Here is a 19346-nt window from a genome sequence, read left to right on the forward strand (position 1 = left end):
ATGAATTTTTTTGATGGAAAGAAAAAGTCAGTTGTTAAGATAAAAAAATATTTTAAAAATTGAAAAAATTAAAAAAATTATAACATCTCTAATAAAAAGATATATTGGATGGAAAAAATATATAATATAATATATATAATATAGATGATAATAGCATATAAGAACATTGATATTGATGGTTGGTTCTGAGCAAACAAAAAAGTTTCTTATTTTTGTTAATATTTCAGAATGTTATTTTTTCATAATTATTCAACCACAACTAACAATATTCTTTCAATAATTACATCTAATTATGCATTATCATATTACACATCTTTCTTCCAATTTCCATCAAAAATAAAAAACAAAAAAATTTAAAAAAAAAATTTAAAGTTTGAAAAAAATAAAAAATGATCACAGCATGAGGAATACATATCAGATTTTAATAAAAATTATATCTAAAGATAAGAAAAGAAGAGTAGTAAAAAAGATATTTTATCAGGGAAAGTTTCATTTTTTTTAAAAAAAATAATACAAAAATATCGATTTTCTTCATTGAAAATGACCACTTTTTTTGATGGAAAATCAAAATTTTCTCGCTAACAGCGAGGTCAGGGTCACATCACTCGCGCTACTGCTCCGGTAGCGCTCGCTGGATGAAATCTGCGCACATCATTCCTGCGCGCAGATATTCATCCATCTCGCGAAAAATAGAAGAAAAAGAGTTAAAAAATTTAAAAGTCACAAGTGATAAATGAATTATAATTTTTGAGGGGGGAGCCGCAAAAATTTTCAATGAAAATTTGAAACCCCTCAAATTTGTACATGGCAAAAGGAACAATTTGGTGGGGTCAAATCAAAGAAAGAATCACATTTGAGGAGGTAGAAAAGAGTCCCACCCAATGGCCGACGCGCCACACGGCAAAAGTTCGGTCGCTTTCGCTCCCCACCCTTTTGCCGCGTTTGTCGCGCGGCCCCCACCCCTCGAGGTGGTTTCTTCCTTATTCCTTTATTTTTCTCCTCTTTTTTCATTTTTGGAGTTAGAAACTTTTTTTCTTTAAGTCAATAAATTGACTTTTTTTGGTTCAATTTTTTGACTCATAAAACTTCAAGGTTTTCAATGAACATTAACCAAAATGGAGGATCTCTTTGATTAATATCATCACATTGAAACCATTGAAGAAGTCCCTTTACACTCTTTTTTTTGAGTCAGAAACATATTTGGAAATCATCAATTTTTGACCCCCAAAATCATTATCTTTGAGTCAATTTTTTGATTCAAATAACTTCAAAGAAATGATGAATATTAACCAATTTGGATTATATCATATCTTTGGAGATGTTTCTTTTTACTCCTTTTAATGAAGAATAGAAACTTATTTTTTGAAATCTTCAAATTTTTGACTCAAAAAAAGTTTCATCCTTTATGACTTTTTCCCACATTGGATTCCCTCAAATTTCCATTTATTTTTTCCTTTTCCCCAAAAAAAAACAGTTTTTTTTGGGGGGGGTAGTACTTCATCCATGGTATTATTAAGGCTTTCCAATCATCCGTCGTTAATGTTTTTTTTTTCAATGTTTTTATATTCAATCATTCATACGTTAAAACCCCTTCAAACGAGGTTTTAAGAGAATATCTATGAATTTTAAAACATTTACTTGTGGGGTTAATTAATTAGACGGACTTTTTTTTAATCAATGACTTAATCAAAAAAAAATGGTTTTTAATTGGACAATATTCAGAGTTAAGCCTCAGTAAATCGTGCAAACAAAACACTCTGAGACGCACAGCCCTCTGATAACAAGGATTCGTCTAATCCGTCCTTCTCAGGCATGACCCCTTTACCAATATTCTCATTTATCTTTACAATAGCCAGGCAAAAATGGTCCAGCAGATGAAACGTTTAATTCCAAACTAATGAAATCCGTTTAATACATCTACCAAATGTTTTTATTGGACCAACCGTTCCGGCCAAATCTTTCAAAGGCGGTACAACCAATCCTTCAAGATCCTCGACTTGGAAATAAAATATCTCAATTTCCTTATAAATTTACTCCCTTGCAAAGCAGTATAATATAGAATCTCAGTCTATATACCAACTTCGATCCACAAGGCATTTAAAGGAGATACAAGACCCATCACAATATATTCTAGTCATATATGTTATTCTACAGCAAACACCTGGAAGATACGACCCCATTTACACACATCCCATTACAGGATCTTCCCTTATCCAATCGTCGCCGACCGTAGATAGGAGGGTTGTCAAATATCCTCGATGGCCATGGTCTTAATTTCCATATCTCTATTTTTATCTAAAAATCAATTCTTTCCTTTGCAGGAAACATGCCCAGGAGATTATCAATATAATCCTTCAATTGTCATAATTCTATAAAATCTGGAATAGATTCTGACTTAGAGGCGTTCAGTCATAATCTAACGTATGGTAGCTTCGCGGCACTAGTTTCTCAACTAACCGCAAATGCCAATTATACGATTCTAGGGTTCCTCTCGTACTTACTAGAATTACCATCTTGACAATACTACATAATATCAGTAGGGTAAAACTAACCTGTCTCGCGACGGTCTAAACCCAGCTCACGTTCCCTGTTAGTGGGTGAACAATCCAACACTTGGCGAATTCTGCTTCGCAATGATAGGAAGAGCCGACATCGAAGAATCAAAAAGCAACGTCGCTATGAACGCTTGGCTGCAACAATCTAATTCCTACTATCAATAAAGAAGTCACAAAGCGGATAACTTCTAATTCACATATTGAGACACATCTGACTGGTCCAACATATTATTAGTAGTTGGAAACACATTTGAAAGACAAAAATGTGCAGATATGCGGTATTGTTAACAAACATCTTTCAAGAGAGAATAAAAAAGTATTTTCTGTTTTGATTGATAATTTTCTGAAATAAGATCCAATAATTCATATCTCCACGTAAAGCCAAGGGAAGAACCTAATAATATTTCTGAAAACAAAGCTTCACATAACTAATTTGACAAATATTTTTATTTGAAAATAAAAAAATACTAATCAAAAATTTAATAATTCGTTTCATCGATATCATTTCGACTGGTCAAAACAACACTTCGCCTATTTCTTAACCCTTTCCTAATTAAAATGGCTCAAAATTGAATTCCAAATTAAAATGAAGTCTTTCTCTAAAACATGTCATGAATTGTCAAAAAGCCATACAATGCTGTCTTCAACATTTTGAAAATAGTAATACTTATGAAAATGAAATGTTTTTATCAAGAATTCTTTTTGACGAAAATATGATCATGATACATACTTGATTTCATTATTAAATGAAAACAACTGCTACATCATGAGATGATAACGTTTTGCTAATTTGTTGAATGTTTGAGTAGTAAACTGCATGTCATTTACAACTACATTGCGTACAGCCAGTTTGCGTTCTTTTATTTATAATTTTTTCTTAACATTCATTATTAGTCAATTTTGTTTGAAGAATAGACACTTTTGTCTCTTCAAATTTCAATCTGGAATATCTGGGTCATGCTAGACAATTATTCAACGCTAAAAATCCTGGACCTTTCGTTATAACTGCGTGAAAATTCTTTTAATGAGGAGTGTTTGCGTGATACAAAAATTTCAAAGTTGAACAATGAAAATGCATATTTGGTATATTTATTGTATGATAATTTTTATGTGATTTTATGGATATTGAACTATGCCTATTTTTAGAGATTTTAAGTTTTTATAATTTTTGACATATAATTACATGCAGACTGCTAACGATCAGGTTTATCGAGAAATCCCATGATGGCTATTGTTTAAGGAAACGTAGCAGTGCTTTATATGTTATCAAAAGCGGAAAATAATTTCAGCTATTCAAATCTTCTTGTGAATGAAATTTTGATCAGCTCGGTAAAGAACTTTGAATCTGTACTACAATCTTCACTGAATACCCCCAGTCATACGAGTTTTGTGCTATCAGTGATTAAGCGCGAACAAAGGCACTTCAAGATTCGCGACTTTTCATTATCCAGTCGTCTTTCGAAAAATGATGCAATATATCATCATATGGAAACGTGTGGGCATCTAAACTGAATGATATGTGATCAAAGAAAACTGTTCAAAAAGATGCTTTTTTATATGTATCAACGTTTCTTCGTATGATTCTCACAAAATTAGCCTCTTCCTGTTGTCTATTGACCTTTCTGTACATTCAAGCTCATCTGATATTTTCATCTTTGTGCCAATACAGTTGCAGCAGGACAAAAACAATCTTTTTAAAATTTACTCGGACAAATATCTATCTACCTACAACGGAAATACAACATAAAAAAAACGAATTGAAAAAGAAGATTTAAAAAAGAATCCATTTCCGAACACTCAATTTTTTTGTTTAAACAAAGACACATTCTTCAATTTCAGAATGGGTCTGATGGCGGAAAAATGGAAATATCCGAGAAGCAATACAGAAGCAGCCATTGAGAAATGCAGCAAATCACTCAAATTCAGCGTTGATAGAAAAGTCTGTTGTTGTTGTTCAGAAAAACTGAAGAACAAAGAGAATTTACCATCACAAAGTCTATTTTACGAAATACTAATCGATCTTGTGAAGAATAGAAGAGGTGACTTTGCATTGGAAAAATTTTCCATCTCGCATATTTCGATCGCTGAACAAAACTAGCAATTTCTTCCGAGTTAGCATTTAACATTTCTTCTCATTTAAATCCTATTCAATTTTGCTCAAAAAGAAAGCTCCACATTTAGCACCGTTTCATATATCTTCTTTTCATTCTTCTCATGATCTTGCAAAACGCAAATATCCAAGAAAAGCAGAGGGGGCACGGAGAAAAATACATTCGGAGTGAAAACGAACAGGTAAGGCTGTTGAATACAACAATTGAATGAATGAACGATACCCGTTTAAAATCAGCATAAGCGATAATTCATTTGCAGAAGATTTCGGTTGAAGAAAAGAAAATAATTGAATAATTTAAAGGATTATTCTTTTGTTATCGTTGGTTTGCTCATTTCAAAGATGCGAAAAAAAAGACATTTTTATGAATCTTCCAATGGCTGTTTTCTATTTTGTGAAATGACCAAAATGAAAAATATAATATTTGAGCAACAAGACGAAATGCTTCTCATTTCTTCAAATATTCATAAAACAATCAGAAATATTCAACGATAATGCATCATCAAAATAATATTTTTTATTTAGAAAACCCAATCTTTCATGAAAACTTGAGATGATGTCTTCAAATCCTTCTTCTTCCATCTTTTCGAACATTTCCTTTTTCAGCTCTTTTCTTTTCATTTCTTCGATTTCATCTTTCTTCTTTTCTTTTAATCGACTTGAAATCTCAATAAAAAATCTCAAGTTTTCAAATATCATTTCTTTATTCAATGTTTGTTGATGCATTTTCTTCAAAATATGACCTAACACACCTTCTTCCAACAGTCTATCGATTTTCACAGCTCTGTTATAAGCAGCATTCATTAACCATTCGATGCAACAATCCCCAATTTCTCTGTTATTATCCTTTGTCGTTCTATACATCGTGACAATACAACGAATCACTTCAACGTGTTCTTCTTTCCATATTTCGTAATAACTAAAATATTCATAAGCAAAAAAAAGCCATTTCTTCAAGAATTCCACTTCTTTTATTCCTTTCATTTCTCCTTCTTTATTTGTCCAATCCATTCGTTTCATGGACTCGAGCAATTCTCTTGTTGCTTCTTTTGTAAAATGCAGTTTATCTTCAATCAACCAGCTCAAATTTTTATCGCTATGTAATCTTTTTATCAAAAACTCCCATGCAGACAGATACGCAACTCGCGTCAGATTGCCATGCTCCTGATTGTATTTTATGATTTCTGCCATCTCTTTAAAATACAGCTCTTTTTTGATTTCCTAATAAAAATTAGGAAAAAACAATCAATTATTTCAAAAATAAAATGGAAATTCTCATACGCAATGCATGTCAATGCAACTTAAAGTCAATAAAGCCATTTCCACTTCCTTTTTAATTTCCTCGCTTTCCTCTTTGTTCATCGCAGCTTTCAGAAGACAAGAAACAAATATTGAAAACATTTTAGGATTGAAGTAGCAACCTAGAGAGATGTGGCATTCACAAAGATCAACCAGTAGCTTCTCATTCATTCTTTCTTTCGACTTATATTCTTTAATTATCATCTTTTTAAATCTTTCATCCAAAGAAGATTTTGCAAAGCCATGAACATATATTCCTCTCAGCATTGTTAAATATCCAATATGCTTTAAAATCAAAATTGCACTTTCTATTGACATTTTCTCTTCTTCAATCATTTTGAATATTTTATTGAACAGTTCTTCTGCGTAAACTGATTCAAAATCTTCTTCATTCATAAAATCAATCATTCTTTTCATTTTCTCTATTTTCTGCATTTGTTCATCTTCAGCGTACTTTTCAAGTTCATCAAAAAACTCTAGAAAATATATAAATATCGGCATACATCTTCATAAAACAGAAATAGAAAAAATAAACCAGAAAATTTATTCTTTGGGGAAGTGTTCATAATTGCATCTTCATGTGAGCCATCATCGCGTTTCTTCATTCTCTATTCACAAGATTATTCAATTTGTATTTATAAGTTTATAAAATGAAAAATATTGAGGTGAAAAAAAAAAAAATACATAAATTGTTTGTTGTCAAACAAAACGAAGTTAAAAATTACCAATTATAATATCTTTGCAAAAAGAAATTATACTATTTTTGCGAGAATGCAAATTGTTTGTTTCCCAACATTAAATTAAAAATTTTCTGATAGTTTTTTTTTCCCCTTTTACAAGCAGAGAAAAGTAAATTCTAACTTCATTATAAGTTTAACATTATATTAGAATGGAAGTTGGAAATTTTAAAAATTGTTTGCATTTATTTTTAACGAATTTGACTCGAGTTTTATATATCTTCATGTAGACGAGATTCTTCACGAAAAAATGACGAAGGATCTTCGAATTTTGCTTGAAAAACGAGATAAGGTGTTTGAAGAAATAGCAAAATTGTATGCTTGCCATTTATGGATGAATTTAAAAGTCTTTTTTTGTTTTCAGTGAAGATCTCCGGACTATTGTATTACATTTTCAAAATAATTCAATGAAGGAATTAAAAACGCTGACAGATATTGGGTTAAATATTTTGTGTGAAGCGAAAGTTCCAGATCTCTCGACACTCATGGTTGATGTTGGTTTTGGAACATGCGTTGAAATGACTCATACCGAAATACTTTCATATATTCCAAAGAAAATTTCCATTTTGACTGCAAGCGTTGCAGATCTTGAAAGTAAAATTGTTGCTCAGCAAACAAACATTCGGATTGTATGCGCTTATAAAACTTATTTTTATTTTTCTAATAATGAAATAATGTGAAGGTTACTGCAGGAATGGCCGAAATGAAAAGAGAATTAAAATGCGGTTGATTCATGTGTTATTATAATTATTTTATCAAAGAAATCTCATGCATATTTTTATTCGGCTCTTTAACAACTATTTGATAAAATTTCCCAAAAGAATTTGCAAAATTTCTATTGTAACTTTAATTGTTGCTTTTTGATAATTCAGCGCGAGCTCTTCTACGAACGTTTATTTTTTCTTCCATAAATTTTGTATTTTTATTTTATATGATGAATGATTAAATCAAAAATTGAAAAACATATACAGAGAATTATTGAATTTTTAAATCCTTACAGTTCATAAATATTTTCTATTTCATATTTTCAACCTTTAAAGCACTTATTTTACAATTTCTTTTCACGAAAAACAAAACAAAATATAAGGGAATAAAAAATTCGAAATGATTAATAAATATAAAGTGTAACAATTAAATGGATATACAGCTTTAACAAAAGTGTAATGCATATGACATGGCAATATATAAATTGCTGTGAAAATCAAGAAAATCAAGACAAAATTACATATAAATAAAGATGGAAACATAATATAAGAAACAAAAAAGAAGTTTGTATTAACTTTGAAGGAAAAGTGCTAAATTATCTTTGAAAGAAGACAATGTAACATCCAATAAATATAAATAAATCTAAAAATAAAGTGCATCGCCATATTGTTGTTGAGCAAGTAAGCCCTGAACATTTTGGGGTTGGAAACTTGTTCCAGCTCCCATCGCTCCGAATCCCATTCCCACATTCATCCCTGCGCCTATTTCAGGTACCATTCCTGCGCTCATCGTTGCACTGCCATTGCCGTAAAGCGAAAGTGTGTTAAAATCAATCATTTCATCATAATTCCTTCTTTTTCCAGATTGAAAATTTGTTTCACAAGTTCGATCAAAATCGCTGTCACTGTCATATTCATTCTCAAAATCATCATCATCATCATCTCTGCTGTTTTTTCTTTCATGCTTCTTCCTCTTCTTTTTCTTCTTTTTCTTTTTCTTTGAGCTTCGATCGCTTCTTTCATCATCATCTTCATCACTATCATCGTCATCATCATCTGGATGCACTTGCCTTCCCTTCCCTTTCTGCTTGTCATACACCCAATAAGTCCTCCCCATCATCAGACAAAACAGCTGAGGATACATCGCCACAAACAACACAAGAGTGATCAGCATAAAGTACGTAAAATATTTTGTGTTCCTCTGCATCCAAACATCAACACCTGTAAAAAGCATTTCTGACAAAGTGTTCAGCTGAAGTGCTTCGCTCGCCTCTTTCTCGACTGAATCAATCACCTTCAAAATCGATTTCACATCCTCATCTGCTTCCATCTGCAGCTTTTCTCCAAGTCCCATTGCATTCGCGGTGAATTGCGTGCTTTGCATCAGAGGATTGCTTTCTTGTGATCCATTAATCCTTTTTGCCTCACCCCGCAAATATTCGAAGAAAGAGGCAAGCTCTTCCGCGATTGGCACATCAGTCTTTGTTGGGGCAGAGGGCGAGAAATACAAAGGAAGAATCTCATTCCATTTAGCGCGGCTGAACGAGTAACGGGAAGAAATTGGTTGGCTTGGCCAGCTCAGAGAGGAGAGCTGGTTGACGAATTGAGACGAAGAAATGGATTCAGAAAAATTAAGACTATTCTCATATAAAGTCGATGAATAACTCAAAGTTGAGAAACGAGTGAAATGTTTTGAACGATCAGTCATCAAAGCTGAGTCGACTTGTGGAGTGGAAGAACATGGAGAATGTAACGAAAAAGGCATTTGATTCAAAAGTGTGTGATTAACTGTGTTTTCGTTCAAATTAAAACCATCATTTCTGGCAGTTGTGTTATTGTCAACTGCGAATGTTGCAATGCTCTCGATGTAGTCTCCTCCTTTGCCCGTTGTCAGAAACTCCAATGCATTCCCTTTTGATCCAACATTTGTTATCAACCATTTTTCAGTAGAGTTAAATGCCTCCAAGGAAGCTCGATTCATCACAGAACACGGAGTGCCAACATGATTAATAAACTGAAAAAGGAATCTCTTCAAAGAAGACTCACCAATTGAAGCAGGTGCCATTGTGCTGCCTAGTGACTGTGAAGCAGCACTCTTCGCTTCGTCGGGTATCACATATGTCCACTTGGCCATGTCCTGTCCGAAGGCTGCCACAGCTGAAAGCGCAAGCCAAATTGCTCCTCCGATCAGAATCACAACAAACTCACCTCCAATTTCGACACACAAGCATGTCTTCGAAGCGCAGCACAGCACATCAAACACTTCAACTGCACTGAAAATCATGAGAAGCAAAAAGGTTGCCATAATCACATATATCAGAATCGTAATCAGCTGGTTGTGTGGAGTAACATGTTTTTTATACAGAGATGAGAAAAACGACGAGATGGGCTGACTTTCAACGTTGTCATATAGCTGCTGCCACTGATTAACAACGGTATTGCAATCGTCTGAGATGGCAGTCGATGAATTCATAACGCTTTCCTCAAGCGGAGAAACAACTTGGATAACATCGTTCAGCGAATCTATCATATCAGTGATAGAACTTAGTGAATTTGCAACATTGCTCTTAAAAGTGCCAATATTCCCCAAAAATGAAGCAGCTTCAGTCTGCATGGAAAAGACTTCGTGCATAAAGATCGGCCTGGAAGCAGCGTTTGCAGCTGTCAAACGAGGCTGGATTCTGAAAGAAGAGGGAGCATTGGCAGAAGTGGTATCTGCCACACTGTCATCAATATGTGAATCAAACTGAGCATGGACTAAGCAAAGCGTCTCGTTCTCTGCAAAAGAAGAGTTTGCCAATAAGTCTTTGAGAATACTGCAATCACTTAAAGACGAATCTGAGCAATCAACCTTCATTTTTAGCATGCTTGTAAATTTCTTGCGTACTCCGAAGCCAACCACATTTGGATGGGGTGTTTGAAAAGAAAGTGATGATTCTAAAGAAGGCGATGAGTTTAATGCTAAAGAGAAGGAAGAAGAAGAAGAAGAAGAAGAAGAAGAAGGCAGAGAAGGGTCATTCTCAGGTATGTCCATCAGAGTAAGCAATTGGATGTGTCTCAATGCGTCGTTTATAAGTGAAGCTTTTGAAATAACATTTTCTGCTGTGGCGTTGATGGCAGTGTATGTTGTGTCAATTTGATCTTTTGCCGAAGCGATCTTTTGAGTGATTGTGTTGCGAAGCTCAAAAAGGTCTGATAAAGCTGTTAGCGAAAATAACATCATAAATAGCAATATTGTTGTGTGCAACAGAAAACAATTATTTACATGCACACAAATAAAAAGTCAATGAAAGTTTAAAAGCATTCAATTTCACACACACACAAAAAAAAGTTCAATTGTACAAATGATACCATCAACTTAACTTCAATAAAATGAAACAGAAAAGGCTGAAATCATAAAACCTCTCCCTACCTGTGTTTTGATCCATTATTTTTGTGCCCATAAGTCTAACGTTATTGCATAGCTTTTTCACTTGTTCCTCGACATCTGTAATCCAATCGGTGAAAACTTTGCCTCTCCAAAAATCAGATTCGACTGGCGACAATAACTTTTGATTTGTTGTGACATTCAGCATTGACGCATTGTTTGTCGGATCAAATCCTGTACAAGGGCCTGTTAGAGGCATTTGATCTGGCAGGTTACGTGTCTAAATTAAATCAAAATCATTGACAAATGCAATTTCGTCAAAATCATAACAAAATTTCATTACAGATATTAACACGAATCAATTATGACAAACTAATAGCGTGAACAAAAATTCTTTAAAATAATCTAAATTTCAAACCGAATAATACACTTTCTCCAGTTCTTCGATATCACTTTCTAATCCATCTGCAAATGGATGAGTGCTAGTATCCAAAGCAGCGGAGTTATTATGCCCCAATAATTCGATAATATTATCTCTCTGTTGACTCAGCAAGGCAACCCATTCGGCCAACGTACCAGACAGACTATTGTTATATACAGTTTCATTTATAGCAGTCATTTTCAGAGCCGTGTGAGAAAAAACTGTCACATTAAAAAATGGTTAAATATAAACATCATAATGAATAAAACAGCACGATAAATCATAAAAGTGTTCAAATTTCGAATAAATAAAGCATATGACTTTAAATAAAAATCAAATAAAAAAGGAAAATTAACCATCTTTAATATTTGTAAGTGCTTTTGCGGTTGAAAGAAACTGGGTTGAGAATTCAATATTACCATTATCCATATTGTTGACCATATCAGGAAGTTTAACTGATACAATTGTTCCCAGTATAGTACATGCTCTATGAAAAAATAGAGATAAAAATTAGATATTTTTTGAATGATTTTGAAAATGACTCGTTGCCTTTGAATTACAAGAAACAAACAAAATTATTAGGTTTACCACTTCAAAAATAAATTTTGAAAAACACTTGCAACAACAAGTTGGTCCAGAGTTCCAACACATGCAAGTACAGCATGGCTCTGGCTTGTTACAACAGCAAAGTTGGGCGCACTGAGCGAAAATCCAAAGCAAAAACCAAATTACCAAAATCATCCATATGATAAGAATGGGGAGTATTTTCATAAAATATGACTTTGATAAATCCACAAATAGAAAAATATTTGTAAAAAATTTAGCAAAAAAGAGTTCAAACTACGATAAACTGTTTCGTATCAATATTCAACAAATAAAAGCCCAATGTGTCATTGTGAATTAGAACGTTTTCCATCAAATCATTACTTGTTTCTAATACTGGAACTCCAAGAATAGATCCCTTTATCATTGAATTCATGGATAAAGCAAGATTCCTTCCCCAAGAAATTGGAAATTCTTTGGATGTATAGTCTTTCAAAATTTTTATATAAAACATAAATATTTATCATTAAAACTTGTTGCAGACCTTGAACCCCATATGATGAAACAAAATGTAACAAAAACAGAAAAAATATAAGTTCCATCAATTGTTTATTGAACCCAAAACAAAAGAAAACAGAAAAAATAATTGAAGATGTTATAAGAAAAGAAAAAGAATTAGACAAATGGTGCTGATACATGCGTTTATTGAACTTTATTCAAATATTACAAAAATACCCTTAACTAATAATAAAAATTATCAATGCCCTCGATATCTTTTCATGTTCGAATACCACTTCAAATAAGAGATTTATTTAGAACCGAACTTACGTTAAAACTGTTTGGTTCAGCGGGTAAACTTGGGTTGTTTAGAGTTGAAAATGCTGTGCAAATGAAGCCAACAAAAGATTTTGCAGCATATTCCCTAAAAATTGAAATTCCCCCAATGCTTCCACTTTTATACAAAACTGTTATTTCTAGAGGGTCAGAGTTTGTTGGAGAAGAATTCTTTTCTCATTTTGTTCAAGTCGAAGGTTTGTTTAAAGGGCTATTCACATTAGTAACATTTGTTTTCTTTTATCAGAACAACCAATTTCTATCACATATTCTTTGTTTGAAGGGTTGCCAATCCCTACGATTGATGAATATCTTATTCCACATAGTACATCAAAAATAGCCACTTTACTGCCTGTTCTTAGAAGGCAAATCATTACAAAACTTCCAGATGATCCGGGGAATCTTCCATCTTCTCTTCGTTTCAAACCTTTAGAACATGGCGTTGAAATTAGAATAGTTATATCATCGCTTTTGATTGTTGATCCTGTTCTTCGAGAGAAGGAAGAGAATGGACAAATTATGCTTCAGACAAAAGATTCTTTTGGGGAATATCTAATTCCCATACCTTTACCGCTTGAGCCAATAGATTCCTTTATTTTTAGATGTTCTTCTTTACAATCATTCCTTTTTCGGGCACAGATTATTGCACGAAAATCTTCAAGTGAACAACAGAGCATGATTATGTGCCAGTTAGATCTGCCAGGATATGAATTTGAAGAAGAACATTTCCAAAAAGTCGTTGCATTTTTACCAACGCGTTCATTGCGCGAGACGAAGATGAATGAGGAAGAACTTGCAAGGCGAGGAACAACCGAGCAGATTATTCATCCGACATTTTCAGCCCATGCATCAATCTCAGTGACCACCATTACACCTTTTATGAAGGGTAAGCTTAGCAGGAAAATAAAAAAAGAAAAGGCAAAGGACAAAGATCGAGAGAAGAAAGCAGAAATGCCTCGTTTGAAAGGCCAAACAAGCGAAAGGAAGGCAAAAGACTTGACTGACAAGAATGGGCCATTGACTAAAGAGAGCGAGTATTCAACGACATTTCGATCGTGCAAACAAGAAGGTCAACCAGCAGAATGTTTGCAAGATAGTCGCAAAACTGCTGATACTTGCTCTGCTTCTGCTTTGTCTCCGGTGCAACACCAATCCTTGCCTTTATCGCCAACATCTGTTGAAGTCTCCACTTCCCCTGCGAATGAAGGCGAACAAGGGAATTTGCCACTGATTCCTGTTTCTTCATCAACATCTGCACCAACAGCGTCGTCTTCTTCTTCTGTTTCTTCTTCCTCGTCCAACTCTTCTCATTCAATGTCCTCTCCTTTCGTTCCCAATTACCTTTCAACATCGTATTCCTCTTCCTTATCCTCTTCTCCATTCATAATGGCTTCACATTTTGACTCTGCTTTTATGGGCTCTTCGACATCTTCACTGCCATCTACTGCAACTTCTTCTTCTTCTTCCGACTCTTTCGCTCAAAAATCGTCATTTTTGGAAGGCAAAGCAAATGCTCCAATTGTGATGCCGCCCACACTTCTTCAGAACTCTTCGTCTTCATCTTCTTCGTCGTCTCCTTCTTCATCTGCTGAGGACAGTTCTGTCTGCGACGAGATGATTCCGTCTGCTATCCCGCCAACAATCGGAGAAGAACTCGGCAGCACAAAAGATGCCCTCACAACTGCACCTCCAATTTTGCTTGATCCGAACTCTCCAACAGCGTTTTCTTCTTCCTCCTCTGCTTCTTCCTCTTCTTCTTTGACAAATCCTCCTCCTTCCTCTTCTTCTTCTTCTTCTCTGTCGATGGCACGCACTGGATCGAGTCATATGACGCACAGCGGATCCAACCAGATAATGTTTGTGTCGCTTGCAAAGAACGAGCGAGGAAGCAGAGACAAAAAATGGGAGACAGACAAAAAGAGAGAAAGAGAGAAGAAAAGAAGTTTGTCTAAAAAGGAACTGAAAGAGATTTCTGAAGGAAACGCAGAAGAAAAGAAGAGCTATGCTATTTCTATTGGATCAGCAGAGCACAGCAGCCGTTCTGCCTCGCATGCACACAAAGAAGACAATTCAGATGACGAAGAGACAGCATCGTCGTTGTCTTGTTCTTCGTCTTCGTCTTCCTCGTCTTCTCCGCCTGTTCCCACGCCGTCAACGAAAGGCTTCATCGACGTGGGGCATCGCGGGTCAGGTGCCAATGCGCGGTCGTCCACGTCGATTCGCCGGCCGACGATCAAAGAGAACACGCTGCCGTCGTTTCTGATGGCGTACAAGCACAAAGTGGAGTGGGTGGAGTTTGACATCCACCTCTCTGCCGACAAGATCCCTGTGCTCACCCACGACTTCATGGTGCCCCTCACCAACAAGATCAACATGCCTGTCTGTCGTCTGAGCGCCCGGCAGTTCTGTTCGATGCGGCGTCTCTACACACGACGAGCAGATGTGCCCATCCGCCGGCAGACCGGCATTCCATACAGCTCAGCCGGCGTGGGCTCTTTTCCCCGCTTTTACGACGAGATCTACGAGACAATTGCGCGGTCGTCGAATAAGAAGAGAAGGATGGAGAGAGAAGGAGAACTGGAGGTGGAGGCAATGGAGGCGAAGGAGCAGGAGGAAGAGAGAGAAAGAGAAGGAAGGAGAAAAAGAGAGGAAAAAGAGAGAAAAATGAGAAAGAAACAGCAAAAGATGGAGGAAAGAGAAAGAAGACGCAGAAGAGCAGATTACGAAAACCAGTCTGAAAATGCGAGTGGCTCGCTTAGCTCAGAAATGAGCTATTCTTCAGCAACAGATCCATCTTCTGCCTCTGCCTCCTCTTCCTCTTCCTCTTCTTTCTCTCACTCGTCTTCGCATTCCTCTTCCTCTTCTTCAAACGACTCGAGCGATTTTGATGGAGATCGGGAGCCACTTTACGAGGCAGATGGATTTGAGCAATTTGTGTATCCACATTACACACACGTGACACATATCATCAAGGAAAGAGAGGAAATTCTGAAGCTGTTCAGCGAAAATTCTAACCATAATAAAGCAGATGGAGTGCATCCAAACGGAAACCAGATGAAATCAGAGGAAATGAAGCAGGCAGAAGTGCCTGCAACGTCGTATTCTGTTGTCCACAGGCAGAGTGCAGAATGTCCGATGCCGCTGAAAACGAGTGGAGACGATGGCAATTTCATTGAGACACAACATTCAGATGCAGATGCTGTTTTGGATGGTTGTGGCATCAACAGAAAAGACGATGGAGCAGAAGCAGATTCAGAAGACGAGTCAGAAAAGGAGGTGGAAGTGATTGGCAGCAAAACAAGCACCTCGAAACTTTCACTGCAACTTGAACAGGAATTTTTGGGGGTGGGTGAAGAAGACAGAATGAAGAATGGAATTGGGCTGGGAAGATACGGAAGGACAAAGCAGGAAAGAAGGGAACGAAAGAAGAGAAGAGAAGAAAGAGAAAGAAGAAGACTGGAATCATTCAATCTTTCTAACAGCAGCTCAAATGCAAACATTGGTATTGCCAAAAAAGCAGATGAAAGTTGCGCAAAATTGCAAATGCCAACTTCTGAAGCAACTTCTTCACCTCGTTCGTTTGCAGATGCAGCATCAGCATCGCTGTCGATTCCATCATCGCCTCTTTCGCAGCCATCTTCTTCGTCATCGACAGATGGCACACATTCAAATGATTCAAATGCTTCTTCTTGTTCCAAAGTGTCTTCGTCTGCTTATATAGCCACATTCAACCGATCGTCAGTTGCCCCAGCGCCAGTCAAAATACTCCGCCATTCGAAAGAATCCAACTCAGAAAGCGAAAAAGATGGAGAAAACGACTCTGAAAAGGAAGAGGAAGAGGAAGAGGAAAAAGCTGAGATTCTTCCTTTGCCACACATTTCTCGTCTCCATCAGCAGACATCGAATGTTCGGAAGTCCCGCAGCTTCACCTCCCTTCTCTTCTCTTCTTCGTCTTCGTCTTCGCCTCGCACAGTTGCAACTGCATCTGCAGCTGCTCCTTTCTCTCCGTCTGCCATTTCTCCTTCTGTCGCCCCTTTTCCTTCAGAACAACCCAACTCATCTGCCCAATCATCTCCTTCTTCTTCTTCTTCTTCTCTGCCCCAATCGCCTTCATCCAGCCAGCAAGGCTTCGCTATGAATTCAATTGGAATTTCTCTCAATCTGTCTGACTCAAATGGTCCAACACCCACAAATCCCTCTTCTTCCTCTTCTTCCTCTCATCATCTCTTGAGCACGATTCCTCCTCTTCCTCAGACACAACCTTCTGCCAACACTGCATATGCTTCTCTTTCTGCCACAGATACACTACAGTCCGCAGAAACCAGCCAGTCTCCTTCGAATCCACCTGCTCTTTCTCGTTCTGCTGCGACTTCTTCTTCCTCTTCTTTGAGTGCATTTCATCGACACCACATCTCCCGCAAATTCAAAGGCGAAGCTGACATTCCTCTGGTTGAGCCTCCTCCCTTCTCCCAGTTCTCCAGCGAGCCCATTCTGATCAACGAAGAAGGCGAAGAATTCGAAGGACTGACTGCTAATGCTCTTCAGCCTGCCAACAAAACAGCTCAAAACAAGAATTCTGCTTCAAATGCAACAAGTTCTATGCTTTCTCCTTCGGTTGTGTCATCATCTGCTTTTTCTTCTTCGCCTGTCATCTCATCCCCTGCCTCAAATTCTTCGGTATCTCCTTCCTCTCCGCAATCCCTTGGTTCGTCGTCTTCCTCTTCTTCTTCAGCAGCTCAAACAAATTCATCCACAGAAATTTCACTGACGGCACTTGCTCCACAGTTCAGTTACTCTTCTCTGACAGCATCGACATCTGCTTTGCCTTCGTCTTCATCTTCATCTTCTGCCAATGCTTCTGAAATGTCATCAAACCAATCTGGAATTGCAATCACAACCACAACCACAACAACCACAACTGTTGCACTGACATCGTCCACTTCTTCATTGGAGCCATCCAGCAACACACTCGCAGATTCAGTGCCTCCTTCGCCTTCTCCCTTCTTCCCCTCTCCTTCCAACTTGTCTGCGGCGTCTGCCTCCTTCAACAAGTGGGAGGTGTCTGTCGATGATGATCCGCTTGCCTTTGCGACGCTGCTTTCTCAGACGCCGAAGACGCTGGGGCTGTTCATTGAGCTGAAGTATTGTTCGCGCTGGTTCCAGAATCTGCATCACTTTTCTCTTTCGTCGCGGAATGAGCTGGTGGATGCAGTGCTGAGTGCGATTGTGAAGTACGGGCAGGGCAGGAAGAAGATCGTGTTCACGACGTTCGATCCAGAGGTGGTGGTCATTCTGAAAGGGAAGCAGTCAATGTTCCCTGTCTTTTTGAACACGATGCACGAGAACATTGTCGAATACGAGTCGAACTGCTCTTTCCTCTGCAACGACGCACGAGTGACTACGATACACAACTCCCTTCTGTTTGCGAAGAGGGAGAAGTGCGAAGGTGTGTGTGAGTACGTGAACACCCTCCTGTCGCACCCGCTGATGGCCATTGGGGCAAGAAGGAACGGGATGCGGATGATGACATATGGAGAGAAGAATGTGAGACAAGAAGTGAGAGATTATCAGAGGATACATCTGGGTGTGTCTGCCATGATATGCGACAATGTGCAGATGGTCGACAGAGAGGAAAGAAAGAGAAGAAAGTAAAAACGAACTGACAAAGAACCAGAAAGAAGGTAGGGTAATCAAATAATACAAATTGTGAGAAATAGTTTCTTGAAATTATTGTTTTGAAAATGTTATAACTGTTAATGTCAGACAATTTACATAAACTTTTATTATATAAGTCATTTTTAATAACTTTTTTTTGTTGTTGTAAACAGCTCACGGCTGATAACAATCCATATATTTATTCTTTATTATTCATTTCTATGAGTTCAGGTCGTGCTTAAAATAAAGCGTTGAGCTTTGCGCACGAAATTTTCATTATTTTTATCTGTAGATTTCTGTTTTCCAATCAATTTATTCTCTTAATTCTAGTAATCAGATTTGAAGACACTGATTAGCATTAATTGAAGCCATTTTTGTCATCTATTAGTAGTCATGTGATTTTAGTGTTTTACAGTCTAAACCGGATATAATCACGTCGAATATAATCACATTCGCCTATAGTCACATTTTTCGATGCACCGACATTTTTGGCCTATTTTTCATTCATTTTTAATCGCATATAATCACAGGGCTGATAATATATAATCACAATTTTTATTATTATGGGTGATTTTTTCAATGAAAAATCGATTTTTTGATCAAAATTTTCAAATTTTCGCTTTTTTAAGATTATGTTCAAATAAGTCTGAATAACATTATAAAACATAAAAAATTGTTATTTCTATTGAAAAATGTGTTTTTGTGAAGAATTTCAAATAATAAAAAATTTGACCCAAAATTAATTAATTCAAAAAATAAATTTAATTTTTTCTGTGTGAAGCAGCATCGTTTATAATCACAATCGGATATAGTCACAAAAAGTTGTGCAAAAACCGATGTGATTATATCCGGTTTAGACTGTATATACAATGAATAATAAGAAGATTAAATATTTAATTTTTTTAAAGTTAAAAAAGCCACGCAAATTCCTTCATAAATAAAAATATCAAAAGAAGTTACAGAAATGTTTCTTTGTTTTTTTATGAGATGAGAATGCTTTGCAAATGAGCATTCAATTTCTAACAAAATACTTTTCACCCACTTTTTTTTAATTGTTTTCATTTTATTTGGAAAACAACTGATACAAAGAGCTTTAAATCATTCGTTAATATCATTTTTAT

General features: G+C 36.3%; 3 protein-coding genes across 3 annotated transcripts; 2 read left to right on the forward strand and 1 right to left on the reverse strand.

The window, feature by feature from the left end:
• Positions 1 to 7108: 7108 nt before the first annotated feature.
• On the forward strand, positions 7109 to 7431 carry MONOS_12732 (uncharacterized protein; the record flags this gene model as incomplete). Its single annotated transcript, XM_067865377.1, has 2 exons — positions 7109 to 7330; positions 7384 to 7431. 2 exons carry the CDS (start codon positions 7109 to 7111, stop codon positions 7429 to 7431), a joined length of 270 nt encoding a protein of 89 aa, XP_067720042.1.
• A 240-nt stretch (positions 7432 to 7671) lies between these two features.
• MONOS_12733 (uncharacterized protein) lies at positions 7672 to 11844 on the reverse strand (the record flags this gene model as incomplete). The annotated part of the gene is made up of 5 exons (XM_067865378.1): positions 7672 to 10606; positions 10818 to 11052; positions 11191 to 11414; positions 11550 to 11680; positions 11765 to 11844. 5 exons carry the CDS (start codon positions 11842 to 11844, stop codon positions 8049 to 8051), a joined length of 3228 nt encoding a protein of 1075 aa, XP_067720043.1. The 3' UTR covers positions 7672 to 8048.
• A 652-nt stretch (positions 11845 to 12496) lies between these two features.
• On the forward strand, positions 12497 to 18898 carry MONOS_12734 (putative glycerophosphocholine phosphodiesterase; the record flags this gene model as incomplete). Its single annotated transcript, XM_067865379.1, has 3 exons — positions 12497 to 12767; positions 12818 to 18251; positions 18457 to 18898. The coding sequence occupies 2 exons, from the start codon at positions 12497 to 12499 to the stop codon at positions 18220 to 18222; spliced, it is 5676 nt and encodes a 1891-aa protein (XP_067720044.1). The 3' UTR covers positions 18223 to 18251; positions 18457 to 18898.
• Positions 18899 to 19346: the final 448 nt, after the last annotated feature.

Source organism: Monocercomonoides exilis (assembly GCF_001643675.1).
Source record: "Monocercomonoides exilis strain PA203 chromosome Unknown scaffold56-565389, whole genome shotgun sequence".
In the NCBI taxonomy this organism is placed as follows: Eukaryota; Preaxostyla; order Oxymonadida; family Polymastigidae; genus Monocercomonoides; species Monocercomonoides exilis.